This window comes from Odontesthes bonariensis, chromosome 4 (genome assembly GCF_027942865.1).
Source record: "Odontesthes bonariensis isolate fOdoBon6 chromosome 4, fOdoBon6.hap1, whole genome shotgun sequence".
Lineage (NCBI taxonomy): Eukaryota > Metazoa > Chordata > Actinopteri > Atheriniformes > Atherinopsidae > Odontesthes > Odontesthes bonariensis.
This window is the reverse complement of record NC_134509.1, coordinates 12,949,951-12,969,994: the sequence shown is the minus strand read 5'-3', so window position 1 is coordinate 12,969,994 and position 20,044 is coordinate 12,949,951. Positions and strand designations below refer to the sequence as shown.

Sequence of the window (20,044 nt, the reverse complement as noted above, 5' to 3'; positions counted from 1 at the left end):
TCATCTTGATCTACCGTGACTGTACACGTTGCCATGTTTAGCTCCATGGCCACATGGCAGGGTGAATACTTCGAGAGCCACATACCTCCTACATTTAAAATGGTTTAATTTGGATGAATGACGAGCCAGATGCACATGTTTGTATACCCACAGACCTCATCTTCTATTAATAGAAGCTTGTGATCTGCTAAAGTCGTGCTGGTTGAATGATCAGTGGATGGAACTTGGATTTAGAAAGTCTGCCTGTTCATCCAAGTGCCATCAATCTTAAAGTCCTGAGGATACAGGGGTCAGTTTGCAAATGCTGTTGTTACAATAGAGGCACTATATGAAATATTTATAGCATAACTTTCACTGACTTCATAAATAGGGATAACAAGGAGAAGACATTTGACTGTAAAAACAGATGAAACATTGCATTTTTTTTTTTACTGCATGTGAATGCGCACGAGCCACAAGATCAATATTATGATTTCGACTTGATGAATATATAAATAATTTAAAGAGCAAAGCCAGACTAGTTTGTCTTTTAAGAGTCATGCCATTATGAATACTAAAACTGCATTACAAATACACAACATGTTTTACTGCCTGACGCCTGATGTTTGGACACCTGTTGATGTACACTTCGTGAACATACAAGATTTGTTTTGTTTTCATTAAACCTTTTTTAAAGTCATAAAGAAAGGGTCATTTTTCTGGACTAATACGTACAATTCCTGATACAACAATGCCAAACTTTGTCGGATTAAAGGCTTTTGCTTCATTATCATTGATCACATTGAAGGTGTACAACTATTACAGTCTAACAGAAAATAACATCCACAACATTCACACTTCCCCAAGCACACGTGTAAACACATACATGCATACACAGCCCTGGATTCTTTACTGTTGAATTAGGATTGTCAATCCTGTTTTCCTCCTTGATTTAAACAGTAAAGAACACCTTTTTACTGCAATTACATAAAACCATAACAACAGTGTCCACTGTCGAAGTGGCAAAGAAACGAGTTTTCACTTGCCTGTTGCGCTGAAAAACAGCTTTAATGAGAGATCATTGAAATGGTCACATTCTCAGATAGAGGAGGCTCCATGAGCATCAGCACAAGCCAGACAGAAGACACAGCCACGCTCTCATCGATGAAATTAAAAATAAAACAGACAGACAGACAGACGACACAGCAAGGACACAGATGGATGGAAAAACTGGAAGATAACAGACAGATATGACCACCAAATGACTTTTCGAAATGGCCCCAGGTGAAGAAACCTATTCAAAAGCAGAGGTGGAAAGTCCCTCTGGGGTGTTCACTGTACGGTAAATGAACTGCTGAGACATATCTGAAGTGATGCAAAGTGGAGTGATTTATTGGGTCAGCTCCACTGAGGTATGCTGTGCTACATTCCTGACACGCCTCTATCATTGACAGGGAGATTAGCAGGAAGTGGTTTCTTGGGGATTCGCATGTCTTTAAAGAACACAACCCTGGTTAAAACTGAAGGCCTCGTTCGAGCTGCATTGGTGGAGTCATGAGTTCTGAATACATTTCAAAGATGCTTCAAAAGGAAAGAGAGACTCTTTGTCCCTGGTGCTGAAAAATGGAGAGGGAAATTAGGAAAAGAAGGGGACAGAAGAATAAAGAGAATATCAAGAGGGCCCCTCCATACTAAAAATCTTTTCAAGGGGTAGAGAGTGATGGAAAGAGAAGAAGTTGTAGATTGGTAAAAATGTGACATGCTTGGCATTCATGCTGGCATTTTGACCGAAAAGCTGCTCGTGGGTGGCACCTCATCTGCCAGGGATGACAGAAAGCAGCAAGAAAATAGCAGAAAATGACATTCCCTCCTCCTCAGGTGCATATAGGACACACCATGCATCGTTGCCAAGGTGCAGAAATGAAGCTGCTGAGGGGAGGTCGATCGAAGAATCTCACCCTCTGTCACTAATCCCACTGGCTGATGATCCACGGGAAGAAAGATAGGAAGGTGACTGGCCCACACTGGTGGGGTTAAATAGTCCAGCGCCTCTTCTTTAAACAAAAGAAAATGGGTTAGAGGGAATGAGGGTGATGGGGGGGTGTTGGATGGTTGATTAACATAAAGCGGTGAAGGGTGGAGAATAAGTATGGAGAAAAGAGAGAGACAGACTCAGAGACAATGAAAAACACCAACCAATAGATTAAAATACCTCACCACACCACATTCTTGAAAAAGTAAAGAGGAACATTATGCAGCAAAGAGGATTACACTTGTGGGAATTAGACTGGAGCTGACTTAGTCAGCTAAGTCAGAAAAAAACACATGGGATATACAGCAAAAGTGTGTTTGTGTCACCTCTTCTCTTGTCTGTATTAAGGCTGAGAAAGGATCAGAGAAAATTATAGTATCTCACAGATCCAGAGGGCCTTTCTCAATTTGTGTGGACTCTCGAGTAAGACAGGAGTCTCCATGTGAAGAGGCAAATCACTGCTGGACTACAAACACTCAAGCCTCAGGAAATTCTGCCCATCCCCTTACGGTCTAACCATCTATCAGTCAAGCAACCTTTCCTCCGGCAGAAAGCTAACAACACCTATTGTTAGGTGACTGAGAGATGATACGGCTATCTCTTACTGCTCTGCATGTTTAAAACCTATCAAGTATTTCCCTATTGATAGATGCATTCATCTAAACTGAGAAGTTCACGGTCCCGTAGGAAACATTGTCACGGGCTAATTTGGTATAAAAGCTTTTATAAGCTGTGATGAATAATGAAAAATCGAAATTGTGTTTATAATGCTTACATGATAATGTTGTGATTTGGTCTCAGCTGATAAAAATAAAATGAACATTTCAACTTCCAAAAATTTTTCTTATTTTCTTATTGCTATTGCAATAATATTGAAAGCTTTTGGCCATAATGAACGCGCAGGGAAAATTGATATTGTGACAGCCGTATTTAGCATATGCTGGATGATGCAGAATCTTGTACACATTTCAGATACATGAGCATTTTTATTCCAAGAGGCTTTCAGTTAGACTTAGACTTAGACTTAGATTTTTTATTGTTGTTTTTATCTATTCCATTATATTGTATACTTTATGTATTTTATAGGGTCACTTTCTGTAAAGCCCCTTTAAACATTTGTCTGTGAAAGGGGCTATAGAAATAAACTATGCTACTACTATACTTGGTGTCACATGAAAGTAGGAGACAAAGCAGTTTTATTGGAATGTCCCAGTAGACAGATTCTGCAGGATTATTTGATGAAATTTGGACAAATATCCACATAAAAGAAATCTGCCTCAAGGAATCTGCAGATGTCGATCTAATCAGAGAACAATCTCTGAGCAGCCAGGTGCCAGGATTTCTAGGGTCACACTCTGAACTGTATCCATGTGACACCTATCTGCCATTCTCCATGTGTTTTCATTGGTTGCAGTAGGCATAAGGAGACTGCAGTGTTTTTTTTTTTTTACATTGTATTATCTACTGCATGACTCCTTAATGTTTTACTGATCCTTACACATAAATGCATTTTTTTTTTTCAGCAATTACAATCCTACATACAGGAAGAATTTGAAAAAAACAAAGCCCTCATTTGTGAAAACCTTTTTACAACATTCAGGTCTCATGTAAGGTTCACATTTCATCAAAACAACTGACAGATTCTGTAGGAATAACTGGGATCTGGATTTACAGTATCCCCATGGTATTCAATACCACATACTTTCTTTGATAAGACACTAAAACCTCGCAGGAGGTTAGACTGATCAGTGAGGAATTGCCCTTTGGCACTCTAGTAAAACAAAAAGGAAAGATTACATAATGGTCATATCAACAAGAAACACAGAGCTGTTAAAGTCTTGGAGTGACCCTTCCAGTGCCTGGACCTGAACCCAGTAAATGGCTGTGCACTGACCTCCCACCTGACCTTGTTAAGTGTCATAGCTAGGAAGAATATCCTAAACTTCCAAAGGAAAGGTGTGTCAAACATCAAAAATCATTCCGAAGGAGACTTGAGGTTGTTGTTGCTGCCAAAAGCCAAAAACACCAACCTCAAAATTTAAGGGTTTAAATACTTGGAAATAGCATTTAGACTCACGATATAATTTTGGATTATCGTGTGTAGAATGATGAGGGAAAAAAAAATTGTAAAACTATTGCTTCATGTCCCTTTGATGACCTTGTTTGAATAGGGAGTTCAGATAAAACAAAATTTGAGTAATGAGATGATAACTGAAAGAAAATACACAGTATGATGACATGCAGGCAACACTTTAAATACTTGCAGCTGTTAACAGCGGACAGCCAGGAAGACAATCAGTAACAGAGAGAGATCCGTTTCTAAATCAACAACCTTTTGCAAAGATAAAAGTCTGAAAGATTCTGACACTGGATCATATTCTAAAAACAGATATAGACATACATTTGTATACGTGCGTCAACAGAAGCTCCAGTCTGACATACTTGAAGCAGTATTAATCTTATGTCTGGCTGACAGGCGAGGCATAAGAGAGCAGCATCTGGAGGCTGAGCAGCTGTATCGCCTCCGATGTCTGAGACACCATTCCTCCAGAAAAAAGCCTTTAATAGTGTCTTAACAGCAGGTCAGCTAAATCTAATTAAATCCACCTGCACGGAATAATCATCTTATTAAAACGATGGGATCAGCGGGGCGAGTGTGCTGCCAAACCGTTACTCAGATTATCCCTATAATGAGTTTATTTGTGCAGCAGCAGCATATCCATCTATCCTCGCCACAATGTCCCACAGAAACAAATCTCCTCAGCACCAGGGATGAAGCACCTCCTCCTCGATATGATAGATCATCTGGAAGTTGTGGTTATTATTCTTGACAGCAGAGTGGCTGTTAATTTAAGGATGAAAATAATCACATTCCTTCAAACACTAATCCATTCAGGGGAGATGGAGATTTTCTGTGAAAGAGCAGCAATGAAAGTGAATTACCCACTTAAGGTAAATCATTTCGAAGGTGAAAAGAGATGCCACTGAAATTTGACTGTGTAGTCTTTGAATTATAAAGTAAATCTCTCAGAACGTTTAGTGTAAACACCAGCTCTTCTAATGTGGTTTGTTATTGCTCCACACAAGCAGTGCTGCAAAGGCGTTCAACAAGCTTGTTAATCAGAACACCTCTAGGGTGACAAATCTGCCCAACTTAAAGCAAGAGGAAAATGTGTTGCTTTGCACTTATGATGATAATAATAATAGGCTCTCTTTTTTTTTCTTCTTCTTCTTCTCCTTTTTTTAAAAAATTTTTATTGAAAGGGGTGGGAAGGGGTGCTGGATACAATAATTTCGGCAAAAATGCAGTTTTGTTGAACTACTAAATACTGATGATATGGGATGAAAAATATGAAAGGTTACAGAGGACTCCAAGAATTCGATAATTAATGCCTTTTGAAGTGGTTGCAGGCCAAAAAAAAACTACTGGTTTAACCTTTAAAATGCATCTTTCTCCATTAATTTAGTCATTTTTCTTTCTGAAACAACCTCAGGTTTAAAATGTACAACATTTCCTTTCTTTGCTGAAGTAGAGGTGAAAAGACGCATAGAGAAATAATCATAGCAGTCATACCAAATTTTCTGTGTTAGTTTTTTATTTCTAATGTCTTTTATAATTGGATTTCTTAAGGCTGGAAATAACATGAAAATGACCAGTGTGGCAGTGTTTTAAAAATGTTAATTTTATATTTGTTATTATTCTTGAAAGGGAAATATGAATAAATAAATAAATAAATAAATAAAAATCTGGGCTTGAGAGAATATATTTGGGTGTCACCTAAAAATACAAAAACTCCATGAAATCACAAACCTGAAACTTTGTTCGAGACCTCCAGAGTATAAGAATATCTCATTCAGAGAACCATTCAAACTTGTTAGGGATCTCAGCACCGCACCTCCAGCTCAGAGTAGCTCAGAGCTGATATGTGAAGGAAGAATTGTGAAGCAGCTTTTGACTGGTGTATCAACCTGTCAGCTAGCTGTTATGTTCTCCCTGCAATGCAGTGTTTTAACAACCTGGACCAGTTTAACATGACTTGCCATGATAATATGCCTTGAAGAGATATTAGTACCAACTGCCCGTGGTCATATTGCAGACAAGGGAAATCCCTTGTCAAATCCCAGTTGAGCAACCAATTGGATGTGTGAAAGTGTGAGCTTCTTTCGCTGCATGCTCTATGCTAAGTGTGCTGCTGTTAGCCCTCACACTCTTTACTGAATGCCCTGTCGTATAGTTTTAGGCTACGGCTACACGAAAACGTTTTTCACTGTAAACGATACTTTTTCTTATTGTTTGGCTGTCGCGGCCACACGGAGCCGGTGTTCCCACTACCCAGAAACGATAGTTTTTGAGAACGGGTTCCAGAGTGGGAAGATTTGGAAACGGTGTCGTTTCGTTTCCATTGTTACAGCGAAAACGTTTCTGCGTCAGTCACATGGCTAACGCAGTGACGTATACACATACGTCAGTGACCAGAACAAAAAGTGACCTAAAGTGATCCAGGAATGGGGAGACAAAACAATTAGCCTGGGAAAGCAGGTGCAAATTCACACACACACTTTGTTTGGCTGATCCAGAGAATATGACGAAGCATGTTGAACCTACTCATGCCCAATCATACTCGGTCGAGTGTGAGTCCAACCTATGAGGCTATAAATGCAAATGATACCCGGAAATCGAGGCTCAGTCTGACGGATTTCCTGCGGGAGCTCTGTTCCACTGAGCCCAGCGCTGATATGCTTGACGTGTGACTACCAATAAACACTTTATTTAAGTTGAGATTCCTCCGGCTTGTTCTTGAGCTTCCATTGAAAGAATCAATCTAACACAAGCTAAAGACCCTTTCATACCCTGCAAAAAGAGAGGAGTGGAGTGGAGACAAGTGGAACATGACAAATCCTTCTGATCTCAGGAAATTGTGTCAACTTGTGAAAAATGGACATAATATACCTCCTTTAAGGTTTTTTTTCCCTTTCTTTTTGTAAACAGTTTTAATTCTTCAATGGCAATTCAAAAAATAATTTTAGGCTTTCTCAGTAATTATAAACAATGGCCCATAGAAGCAATCAAACATTTCTTATAACAGCTACCAAGCTTCTTCATGTGTCCTCTGGGCTACATCTGAGGATCATCAGGTCTTTGGGATTTAAAAATGTCCCTCTCATCGCTTTGGTTTTTACTCATCATATTTTAAATTAGGTTCAGATCTGGACTCATAGAGCTTTGGCTGTATTTATCAGACTGTTTTGTCGTGTCAGAAGGTCACAAGCAGCACATAGCAAAGTTTTTCTGTGTACTGCTTCTAATGTTGCCCAGCTTTAATTAGACAAAAAGTCTAAAGGGGATTTTTCACCTTCTTAGGTGTACTTTGTTTTTAAATGTAGTTTTGTACTCCACTCTTGTTTTGTGGGCCTTGTCTTGGCATGTCTGTGCTGTGCCTCCAGTCTTGTTTTTTTTTTTCTTTCTACGATTTGATTTGATTTCTGATTGTTCTGCTTAACGTTTTGAATTTCTTTTAGAATTTGAATGATAAGAAATTACTATCAATTCAAATTTACCATGAGTGTGAATAATACTATTTTCCATGCTCCACCACTAGTTATATATGCAGTTATTATCAAGCTTTCCAGAGGACACTGCTCTCCATTAATGCTTTTACAGATTGTAAACTGATTTAAACTCTATCAGAGTGACAATTTGACCTGTCTTCGTATTTGGGTCAGAGAAGCAGCTCCAGGCTCCTCCTGTTGTCTCCTCAAGATGAACACAGCAGAGGGATGATATATTAGAAATCTTCCAAACATTGTCCACCCGGCACATCGATGATAAACTTACGAATCAATGCTCAACAGCAGCTGCATTTAAATGAGGAAATCAAATCTCTGGTGGCTGCATAATGAAATTGGCCTCCATAGCACGGGGCTGCTCAAAAGAGACACCAAGGTTATCACCACCTATAAAAGCTGAAAGGTCAAAAACGCCACTCAAAGAGGAGGGTAATTGTAATGTCTGTAAAACACCTGGTGCTTTCCTGAAAAGAGGAAACAACAAATGAAGTACAGTTTCATCATGGAAGGTCCTGTGGTCACATTTATCAGATAATTCTGTCTGAGCAGTCAGCAGCAAAGTTTGGGATGCAGATCCTTTTCCCTCTCCCTTTTGTTGCAGATTAAAACAAAGCAGAGCCGCCTATCCGAGCAGATAGGAGCCACCTATAGCCTCGAAATGCACGATGAGTCATTTGGAACATTCCGGAAAGGATTTCAACCACCCCTCCTCCCTCTCCCTTGTTTTTAATTACACACTATCCTATTCCTGTCTTAGGGCGTGAATTCCGCAGGTATTTTCAAGCTGCTCGGATACACGCCAACTCACAGCTAACTGGGGAGCTTTAATGCTTTTCAACATGTCCAAACTGCCAAAGCTCAAACACACCTGAGAAAAGTCACTTTAAATAACATCTGTTGTGCTTAGCCTGGCCAAGTTGTCTCAGATTGGTAATTGAGACATTATCTTCTCAGGGGAGGATGCACTCCTGGGATCAATCAACACACCCTGCTCTTATTTCCATTTGAGCTGAATCAGCATGCTCTCTCTCCACCTCCTCCCCCGTGTTTAAGGCACCTGACTACTGTCAACTGATGGCAAACCAGCTGTAGCTTTAATACACCAGAGTTCTACCCACAATACACTACAATGATTACCCTTCTGTTGCTCAGGGCTGTGATTCTCCCCCTCTTAGTTTCCTTGTGAAAAATGTGTATGTCAGTAGGCCCCTGTGTTGCTTTGTGGGTGAATACCATTCTGACCCTTCTGTTTACTTTGTGGTGTTTGTCTCACTTTCATTGCCCTGTCACACATAAACCAACTGAAAAGTCACACCAGAGTCACCAGGGTGCCTTAATGTTCCCTTGTAAGAGCTCACCTTGATTGCAGGTCTTGCCGGTGAAGCCAGGATGGCACTTGCACTTATTGGGTCCCACACAGTCTCCGTGCTTACAGGCAGGTTGGCACATAGCTGTTCAGGGAGGATTCAAAGAGGAAGAGACAGATCAGTGCAGCGCCACGGCAGAGAACTTGTACCAGATCAGGTCGACAAAGCACTTAATCCTACTGCTTCTCAACTTCCACAACCCCTTGGCTGGATATCATCTGTTTACTCCACATTGCAGGAATAATGATACGGCATCATTCCTCATTCATATAGAAAATGTGTTTGTTTGTTCCTCCTTGTGTGACAGTGTTGTTATCATTGTCTAACAGATTTGAGAAGCCATTTTTAGCTGAGTGCTTTATACATAATACTTTTTCTCTCTCTAAGCTGTTTTGGATCTTGTAAAAGTTGATTTTTTTTCTCTTTTTGTGCGCTTATTGATATCAAGTAATTTCAGTTATGAGATAAAGGGTTGATCTTTTAATGCCAAGCAATGTCGGATTTTCCTCCTATTTTAATATTGAGTGATGAACATTACATCGGTTTATACCTAACAAGAATCACAGAGGTGAATATTTCCCTCGTAGACTGAAAATTAAACAATTAGAGCCCCCAAACAGTAGCTTATAATTAATTCCTCAATAAAGAGCTGCCCTGCAGATCTTACATAATGCGCGGATTGGTAATAAATTGAGTCTGCACTAAGATGAAGTTGTACAGCATCACTGACTCTGTTCTGTTTCAGTGAGCTGGAGGCTTGCCCTGCTTATCTGACTGCTTACTGCAGCTTGCTGCTAAGCATGTCTGATACAGCCAATTGGTACTAATTTTCATTAAAAGCTTCATTAATTATGTCATAATAGAAAGCCATCAGAGGATTTAATTATCACTGTGGTAGAATAAGGCGGTACATATTAATGTGTGTGTGCGTTTGCTAAAATCACAAGGAGACAAAGAGACAGGTGACGTTTATCGCACCAGCCAGTTCAGTTTGTACCTAGAATAATAATTTTTAGACTGTACATCTAATATAGTTGGAGATTTTGCTACGCTGTTGGGCTGCCCAACATACCACAACCAGACAGTAAAATCAAACAGGTACATTCATAATGTAGACTTCTCCTTTATCTAATTATCTGACAGAATGTGACTTCTCATTTTAACCAGTGCAACTTTTAGTGTTTTAGCTAAAGAAAATACTAAACAGATTTCAGTTTGGTGAAAGCACATGTCAATAACTAAAAGAGCATTTTAAACGCACAACAGTGTGTTTTCAATGCAACATGTTTTGATGCGTGAGTAACTTCGGGGCCAAGTTTTAGTTTTTTTATTAAAGAAGGATGGAGCCGCCATGATATCACCAGCTGGCTTTTGAGGGCTCCAATTTAGCATTTCACTCGCCATTTTGGATCCGCAGCCAAAGTGGACTTGCAAGCGCTGTATCAAACTGAATACATGAGGAAACCATGGCTGTCTTTTGGTCATAGGCCACAGCGCTCACATGTCACTCTAGTATCTAGTTTGATAATTCTGTGCTGAAAAAATCTATTACTTTGATGTTTATATAAGACCAAAACATTTTATTGTCAATATTGCTTTGCTTCTCACATGCAGTGTTTATTTGGTCAACATGCTACCGACGCATTAGGACTCAGAAAAAGATCCCTTTCTTGATGAATGATCCCGTATGTATTTGAGGTGTGTTGCATCAGGGCACACACTGTGCCAAAACCGTAATCTTGTTAAAATGGAAGATGCTGCGTTTCTTCGGCACTGTGCTCCTGTCAGTCTCAATATCATCTCCATTTCTGGACAGACCCTCCTTAATCCAATTTACATTTTTGCTGATGCAACTCAATTGTGAAGTGAAGCTAAGTTCTCTGAGCTTCTGTTTGATCTAAAAGAAGAAGCAATGTTTAAGAGATTTTTTTTTTAATGTTTTCCTAATCTTTTTCATGCATGTTCCAGTGAGCCCAAACTACCACACTTAATTTTGCATATATTGTCGTAAAAAATATTACATATATATTTGATCATGTAGAGATATTCACGCTTCATGTAAGTTACATGTAAAAGCTGTAAATACAGTAAAGGCCACTTTAGCGTATATTGTTGGAGGGACACCGAATAGAACTTGAAAAGAAGCATTGTTCAAACCTAATTCAAAGGAGGCACAGAGGTCTGGGATGAATCCTTTACCTGGAATGGATAACATCTCGAGACTCATTCAACTTTATTAAGCTTTAAAATCAAACAGAATGAAAGTATTGTTAGCCCACTTTGAGAGGCCTGTGATATGAGCCAGATTGTTAACACAGAGCGTTCAAAGCTTACCATCACAAATTAAAAATGTCCTAGTTTGTTGGAGGCAATGAAAAGAGCTTTACAGAAAGCTGAAGGTTCATCAGACCCTGGATTTGTCCCCAAATAAAAGGAAACAACCTTCTGATGATTTAGTTAAAGAGTGGACGAGTGAAGTGCTTTTTTTGTTCAAGTCTTGCATGGACGAGGATTTGATTAGGGGGATCAAGGGAAAGCGTGGACAGGCTTTACCTCCGAGGGTGATTTTAAGCCTTTAGACTGGCAGAGAGATCAGGGAAACGTCCAGTGCTCATTAACCACAGCAGAGGAAAGGGAGGACTAAAAATGGCCAGACCAACTGGAAGGCCAAACATAGCATCTATGACCCATGTTCAATAAACACCATCAAAACACGTCAATCGATGACACACTTTCTCTTCATCAGCAGATTCCCAGGACAAAGGACAGCTGGTAATGATGAGGACTCAATTCAATTATCGACGCTGATTTCCTGATGCTTATCAAATAAGTAGAGTTCATTTGATTGATTTAGGAATCATTTTATTATGCATTATTTTCATGCAACTGTAAGGAATAATTTCATCAACATATCATGAAAAAGTAACAATTATTACTTGCTGAAATAAATGCTTGCAATGATTTGTTTTTTCATTATCGGTTAATAGGACGATAAGAGCAGAATGATACCGTAACATTTGAGATTATTAAAACTAAAAGATTTTTTTGCACCTAATAAATGACAAATAATTGAAGCTGAAAATTGCTAAGATTGTCATCATTTAACTGACACATAATTTCACGGCTAACATGTTCAACGTCACTGCCCTATAAATACTGCATGGACATATTAATTAAAAAACATTATGGATTTCAGCTTTAAGGGTTTGATTAATATTCCTCGGGGCTGACCAGAAAGATAGTTGAATATTAATAAGTCACTAAAGAAACTCAGCATAATTCATGTTAGACATGGCTTCAAGAGAAATTTGGTCTGCAGAGTGCAACTTATTTGCATAGATCGGAGGCCAGAGGGGAAAAGCTGGCTGGTGCCAAGGGGTGTGAGGTGTTATTTGGTCCTGCGAAGGGGGCGCTGGGCTCTATAAATAAGTGAGTGTGCCCCCGGATTCAGAGGATGTGCCCCCAGCAGATCCCGTCTAGTAAGATTATTTCAAGAAACATGTGGAGCTAACCTTGGGGTTGGCACCTTATCCCGACTACTCTGTGAGTTAAGGCGAAGAGAGCTGCAAAACAAGTAGCCATACAAACAAAGATCGGGTGCATTGTTTAGTCCTTGTGAGAAAACAAAGAAACAAACATGATGTTGGAGAGCACAGCCTGGTCAATTTGACAAGCGAACATTGCTGGGAGAAAACACACGTGCTGTTTAAACTGTGGAAATTTCTGGAGTCGCGCATGTTCCATGTTGTCTCAGGGCAAGAATAAGGATAAAGTATTTGACTTTAAAAGACTTAATTGGAATCAGTAGGAACTGGGCTCTGATTGGTTTCAAATCAGCGAGCTGCCTGTTAAGCTTCAGTTATGTCTTTTTTTTTGTGGTTGATGCTGAGAGAGAGCAATAGGTCCTGGCCAAGTTTACAAATGTTTGTCTTTTCCATGTTTTTCCTTGTACTAAAAGAAGCTTAGAGTCAAATGTTAAAACAAGCCATGGACTTATGGAGTTTTTGTGAAAGCTTGCGTCAACTACACGCTTGGTCGCCGCAGCAAAGAGGGCACTTGGGAAACAGTCAGAGCTGCTCTTACACATGCATTGCCTCCAGTTTTAGCGTGCAAATCCTTTAGCTTTAGCTTCAAATAGATGAGAAGGCACACATTTTAGGAGAGACTTTACAGTCCAGTGATAATGAAAGTGAGTGGCGCAGACAAGAAAACCACACAGACAAACATGACAAAGTGAATTATCTAACCAGAGGTTTCACTTTTCTCCTTTCATCGCTCTCTTGTTAGCTCGCATTACCAATTCAAAAGTCTTGCCTTAATCCTGTCCACAGCATCCGAAGAAACAAAGGCTGCTCTCAATCAAGCTAAATCCTGGTCTCAGTGGGTTTGTAAAACCCGCCAAGATCTCTGGGGAAATTATAATGTGTGATCTATTCAATATGGATTTGATATTCAACCCAGTTTCTTCACAATGCAGGGGAAAGTCAATACAGGTCTTTCTAACATTTCTTAAATCTCGTGGGAAGTTGACAAAAAAGAAAAAAAGTCAGATGTCCTTTGAGACATGCGGTGGCATCAAGTCTCAAGCCTTCATACGTGGAATTGTAAATCACTACAAGTCTGGCAGGCGTGTGAACACTGTAAAACAATACACTAAGGTATAATTGGGTTTTTACTGAGCGGAAAAAGGCACATCTTAATATTCTAAAATCTTAACTTAAATTATGATACAACTGCAGTGTCACTTAGACTGCAGTTCAAATTCTCTAATAACTAACCAGAAAAAACCCCAAATATTTTCTGTAAAGAACATTTATTGCCATTGTGATATATTTGTGGGTGAAAAAATACATGCCTGCTTTACAGACCCAGTGTTGGGGGTGTTTATCAGGCAGGGATGGACAAATTGACAGACTATTTATGTGGCTACACCTACAGAGTACTTGAAGCTGTATCACAGATTCTCTACGTTTATTTTGTTATATTTATACAATTGCTTGCATTATAATATCTGTCTTGCTTGTAGTAAACAGCCAATAGTCCCTACTAGAGACAACTTCTATTATAAAGGCTTCAAAGTTACAAACTTATGGAGACCATATATCCCTCACAAGTACAATAAGCCCTTCAAGATATATCTACGCTTTAATAAATATGGTTTCAGCTAAAGAAAACAAATCGAAAAAAAAAAGAAAAGAAAGGGAAACAAGAGGTCAGAGACATTAAGGCTTATTATCATCTGGGAAATTTCAGTTGGAAATTGAAGAAGAGAATTTAAACTCCAGCTGGTGATCATTGAGAACTCTTTCAAAGCATGAGACATGCAACATTATTTGTCTTGTTCTTAACGCCATGTGTGGTGAAATAAGTCATTCCACTGCTTTTTTGCACTTTATAGTGCGGTATTATGCAGTGCTAACATATAGTTGTGATTCTTTTGTAAATTCCTGAAATTGCATACCTCAGAACATATCACTGATAAAGTTAATCTAAGAGTTGGCCCGTGCCATCTGGTGTAAATGACCACAGGTTCCTGTTATAACTGGCTAAATGGCGTGTTGCTCAGATTAACTTGAATTTGGAGGAGATGAATCTCAATTTTGCAAAGTTACACTAAACTGTGACCATTTCCACACTCCCCGGATGAACCTCTGCTGCCTCTGAGCCAGCAGGAGGGGTACTGTGGTCGAAGAGCGATGCACTCGGCCGTTTTGTGGCCTTGCGTCATACAAGGCTAAACCGATTTCACAATGGCAACATGCGATTTGAAAAACCACACCTATATACCGGTGCACTACACTTAATCTTATTTGGTCAAAATGAGCCAGTAATGGTGAACAACACTGGCACAACGAAGGCATCTTCTTTGTTCTTTGTCCGGTGTACAGCTTGATCTCTGAGTGAATAGGCTTATTTTTCATTGTTAAATGCACTTAGATATGCAAATGTTAAAATGTTTACTGTGACATTAAAAAGTGCACAATGCCATCTGTTTAGGAAAGAGCTTCAAGTACGACTTTGCCTGCTGCATATCCTGTCAGAACAGTATGAATGGAGCTTGACTCTACAACAAATCCAAAGCTAAGCTCCCTCTCACTCCATCTTCCTGAGTTTTTTCACTCGCCTCCAATTCCTGGCGTCACCACAGCTGCAATCATCTTTCTACTTATAACGTCTAAACCATTTCCATTACAGGATTTTTACTTTTAGTCCCCTCTCTCCATCACTTTTTCAATTCTAGGAGAGAGGCAAAAAAAAAAAAAAATCTGGGTTGATCCATGAGGTTTCTTCTTTGAAAGAAGGAGCACAAAAAGATCCCTGTGCTCTCTGGCAGAGCGCCACAATCCCGTAGCTCCAATCTAATCTCTTTCATCTCCACTAAAATTTACCAAGACCTTAAATCCATGATGACTGCATCCTCTCATACACATGCAGACAAAGGTACACATATGCCCATGATTACACTCGCTTTCTCCAATCCCTTCCATCAGACTTTTCTAAGGTTTAAATCAGCACCTTACTGACTTGATGGAATGCTGATTGTGAGTGAATCGATTTGAGGTGTGCTCAGCAAGGAGCATTTGGAAGCATTAAGGCAAGCACTCGCTGAGTGATTTAACTCACAGTAAAAAAAAAAAAAAAGAGGTGAAAGTAGAAGCTTTGTGATTAAGCTGAAAAATTGGCTGGTATTTTCTGTTCAGCATGGAACATGCGGGACTCCAGATCAACAAAGAAAACATGCTCACACACTGCTGTTTGACTGATCGAGTAACTGTTGCAAATATCCTCATGGTTAATTATTAAAGAAATGTCACCTCTGATGTATTCTAATCATTAATGTCTACAGGCAGAACAGGGATTGTTCTGTCTCATGCTGCTATAAACAAACACATAATGCGCTGCAGCAGTTTACATTAACATTTGAGGATTCGAACGTTCGTACGTGGACTTTGGACATGGAATTTTTTAAGCACGGGAAGCTGTAAAGGCAGAGAGCCCAGCGCAGATACACTGGGAGACATTGGACTCTGACATGGCTGACTCCTGCCAGGATTACTTCTGAGTCCGGACCTAAAAGAAACAGTGCCGCTTCTGCTTGTATCATGCCAGCACAGAATCTGTAGTCATGGGTTTTAAACATGCTCAAGCACTGTGTTGGAAAAAAAACAAAAACAAAAAAATTTCACAACATGTAATCACTTTCCCTCAAGCTACGAGTTGAGGTCTGTCCCACAAACCATTAGCATAGCTTGCTTTTCTTGCTCCAAGTGTTGACATAAGAATGGAATTATCATATTTTGTTTCTAACGAACATGAAGCAAGATGTGAATAGAAAGCAGATATGCCTGACAAAGACTTCAGTTTAATTTGGCAGAGCTAAATACACTCCAAAGATCAAGTAAAAAAAGATGGAGCCCTGCCACTTTTACATAAAATGATAGTGAAAAATAGTGTTTCAGCAATCTTTTAGAATAATTGCTCGTTTGGGTCCAACATAGACTTTTGGACCCAAACGAGCAGTGAGAGACATATTTTCCACAAGGAAATATACAAAATACAAGGGGTTAAATAAAAAAGGTCAGCTACAGAATGGCGTCAGCACCTAAAAATATAAATCAAAATATGGTAAATTTAAGCAATGAAAAACACAGAAATGAAATAGTGAGTGGATTAAAAATTTCAAGAGTCAAAACAGATTATGTTGCCAGAATCCACAAGCAGAGTTATGAACCATTTATGGCCTTTTCCATGGCAGGAATTTAACAACCAGAACTTGTAAGTGCTCTGCACCATTTTTTCCCTGCTGTGTTTTACAAATCACTAGATTTTATGTCACCAAAAAAAACTGATAATTATGCCATTAAAGAGGCGAGTACATTCATTTCTAAACAAAAAAGTAAAGCAGAAGCTGAGGATTTTCCCTCATTTACTTGAATACATTTAAAAAACAGAAAGAGATCCATGAGAGAGCAAAAATTTGCTTTTTCTTGTGCCTTCGTTTTGCTATCACATCCTGATTAGTAGGCAAATAAAATTGACATAGTATGTAATTTTCTTTTCAATTAGTACCCTTCCATGTGGTAGTTTGTGAACTTACTCGATGTGAAATTTGGCTGGGTAGCGTTGTCTCAAATCAAACACAGCAAGCCGTGCTCTTATGGTACATGTGACTACATTTGCCGCGCTAGCTGCTACATCTCACTAATGTTTACCACTTGTCGAGCAATCTGTTAATCTTGGCAAATTTACAGAAGACTTTTTTGGCCTGTTAGCCCAAAATAAGTTTGCTTATAAAGACATTAATAAATGTCTCAAACAACATATTTAAAGATTGCTAATAACATTTAATACATAACATTTATGAAATGTGTAGCACTTTAGATTTTTACTTCTTTGAAAAGGGCTAAGCAAACTCTTTTAACTTGCTGTCGTCTTGTTAACCTAAACCAACCAGCTGATGCTTGTAGCCTCAAGCTAAGCAGACACATATCAGAGTAGTAGTGATCTTCTTATCCAACTCCTGGCAAGAAAGTTATCTAACATTTTCCTTTGCCTATTCTTTTGAATTGCAGGATGGTAAATTCCCATGATGGAAAAGGCCACTGCCCCCTGTATTTAGTAAATGCCCAATGCAAAGCAGCAAGTTTTCCAGGCCCAAAGCCAATGCTAAGGATCTGTTATTTGTAAGGCAACAAGCCAGATCTGAAGCCAGTTAGTTTACTCACACCTTCCTGGATAACATGACGGGCGAGCAGAAGAACTTTGCAGTGTAGATATGTATTAGGCATGTGGTGCTGCATTACTAAGTAACAACAGGACACATCCTCTGAATCCTATAAATTCTTGGTGCATGTCATACTAAGTCAAAGTGTGTAAACCTGACAACACCATGGGTTGTGCGAACACCACTGTTTCTCTTTTACATTCTTCCGGCAGTGCTAGATGGCTGCTTTCTGTTCAGTTGTAAACTATAACCAGATCCTATTTACCCTTGAATGTGTCCACCTGCAGGTATATTCTCTCCCTCACTATGGCCACCTGCAGAGTGAACATAAAAGTCAGCTGGTGTACGGGTCCAACCAGCCATTACCATCAATCTTTTCTTAAAGACTGTACCAGGTGCAGTGCTCCATTAGATGTATGCGCCTCTGTTGTGACAATATGCATGCAGGACATATTTGTGTGCTTCCCTTGCAGCATAACTCCAGTTTAATAGCGTCTTTGACCCCAGCTTGAAACCTCGCAACCTTGTTAGTCCCATTTGCCCCACCGGCCGCAGCAGCAAGCATGGTGGCACTCACGCTGGCAATGACCCCAGGAGCGACGCGTCCATCCCAAGCAGCAGTCCACCCTGGCCCCGTAACGACACAGGCCATTGGATGACGCCATCTGTCGAGGCCACCTGTGAGTAGATGACATAATTAGCTCTCGGCCAATTAAAATGTCTTGATAAAGCAGGGGTCCTTGTAATTAGTTGTTTGGACAGCAGCTTCAAAAGCTTCCCTGTGATTTATGTCATTTTCCTGCTTTTAGTGAATAAAACCAGACAATATTAGTTCCTAGAGGGTGAGGGATCTTTATTTGCAGGAATGAAGTCAAATCATACTCTCAATTGTAAAGGAATGTAAAGAAACATCGTACAACATTTCGGTTCAACATACTTAATTTTGACATCACTGTATCTTTTTGAAGAATATAGCAACCAGTTATTGCTATATTGTATGATATAGTTATTGATGTGATATAGCAACACATCAAGACTTTTTGCACAAAATCATGTGTATGAATTATGAAATATGATTTTTTTTTTAAATATAAATTAACAGCCCTTGTATTTTGACTTAGCAGACTCTAAATTACTAGTCATTTATATTACTTATTATGTAATGTTTCTAATTATTACATTTAACTACAATGTCACACTGGAAGTTTTCCCAAATTCACAAAGCAGGTGTAAAACTGGGGAACATAGTACCTCCTAAATGCCATTGATGGACACAAATTCTGCTCTATTCAGACTGTGCAAGAAGAAAAGTGTGTAGACTGCCTTTTCAAATGAGGCGTAAAACAGCATTCATTTAATTTCAGTGCAATTATATTTTCAAAGGGTAAAAATGAGGGGTGTCAGGCTGACTTCTCACTAGTTCACTGTGGCAGATTATCTTTGCACCACGGAAATAAAACTGATAGCACATCTGATCACATTAGTTTGTGTGATCTCAAACTGGAGATCAGTTTTGAAAGCTTGCCAGACTCAATTTGAATTTGGCCTTCAGTCGCACCACTGACACTCACGTCTGAGAACACCACATCACTGCCAGGATTAGGATTACAAACTATTCATCCATGTCCTTGAAAGAACAATTTCTCCTCTATTGACTGTTTCATGACAGTTGAGGATATCGTACTTGCCACAGAGAACGAGCAGCTGTAAGTGTTATACAGCTTCAGGTTATTTCCCAAGCACAGTCGCTTCTCAGACATATCATAAGCTGTTTTTAGACGTTTTTGTTACACCATGTTCTATCCTCCACAGAGCAAGAAATAGCTTCTTGGCACATACTACATGTGGATTACCTTTTTATCTGTACCAAGGCCCACCACTTATTTCTGGATGGAATAGAGTGAGGGAATGTGTCCATTTAAGGACATTGATGAAAATCCAATACTTTAAGAGCTGAGCTCTACAATGTTGCCTAAAATGTGGCAAATAACAAATGAACAAGTGGGCAGACAAGACTGAGCTTGGTAAATGTTCTCACATTACAACAAAGACACTATTACATTGTTATTTAATGAGGTGTGGAATACGTAAGAGTTTCGCATAGATCATTGAACAAATCCCATACGTGAAAAAATAAAATATTTCGGAACTTTCTGAAGACGTAAAAACTCTGTAATCCCTCACTAAACAGGGGAGACGCTCTCTTGGTACACTTGCTTTACACAAAAGATTCTCTCTTTTGTGCCTCTCTGAGAAAGTGAGGTTTTTGCTCAGTATTCAAGGCACATTCTTTGCCGCTATCCCTGCCTGTTTGTATCTCTATGCCAAGATGAGGAAATGCTAATGCATGCCCCCGCTGCCAATCACCTCATT

General features: G+C 39.4%; 1 protein-coding gene across 5 annotated transcripts in view; it reads right to left on the bottom strand.

Moving 5' to 3' along the window:
• Positions 1 to 20,044, bottom strand: part of npnta (nephronectin a) — a 49,402-nt gene that overhangs the window by 21,461 nt on the left and 7,897 nt on the right. For 2 of the 5 annotated variants that reach the window (XM_075463037.1, XM_075463038.1), the window contains 4 exons: positions 18,249 to 18,349; positions 12,459 to 12,509; positions 8,938 to 9,030; positions 1,938 to 2,033 (listed from right to left, as the gene is read on the bottom strand). In XM_075463037.1, coding sequence (XP_075319152.1) covers positions 1,938 to 2,033; positions 8,938 to 9,030; positions 12,459 to 12,509; positions 18,249 to 18,349 — 341 coding nt within the window. The remainder of the gene's footprint in view (positions 1 to 1,937; positions 2,034 to 8,937; positions 9,031 to 12,458; positions 12,510 to 18,248; positions 18,350 to 20,044) is intronic. The other 3 variants (XM_075463039.1, XM_075463040.1, XM_075463041.1) reach the window with 3 other exon arrangements.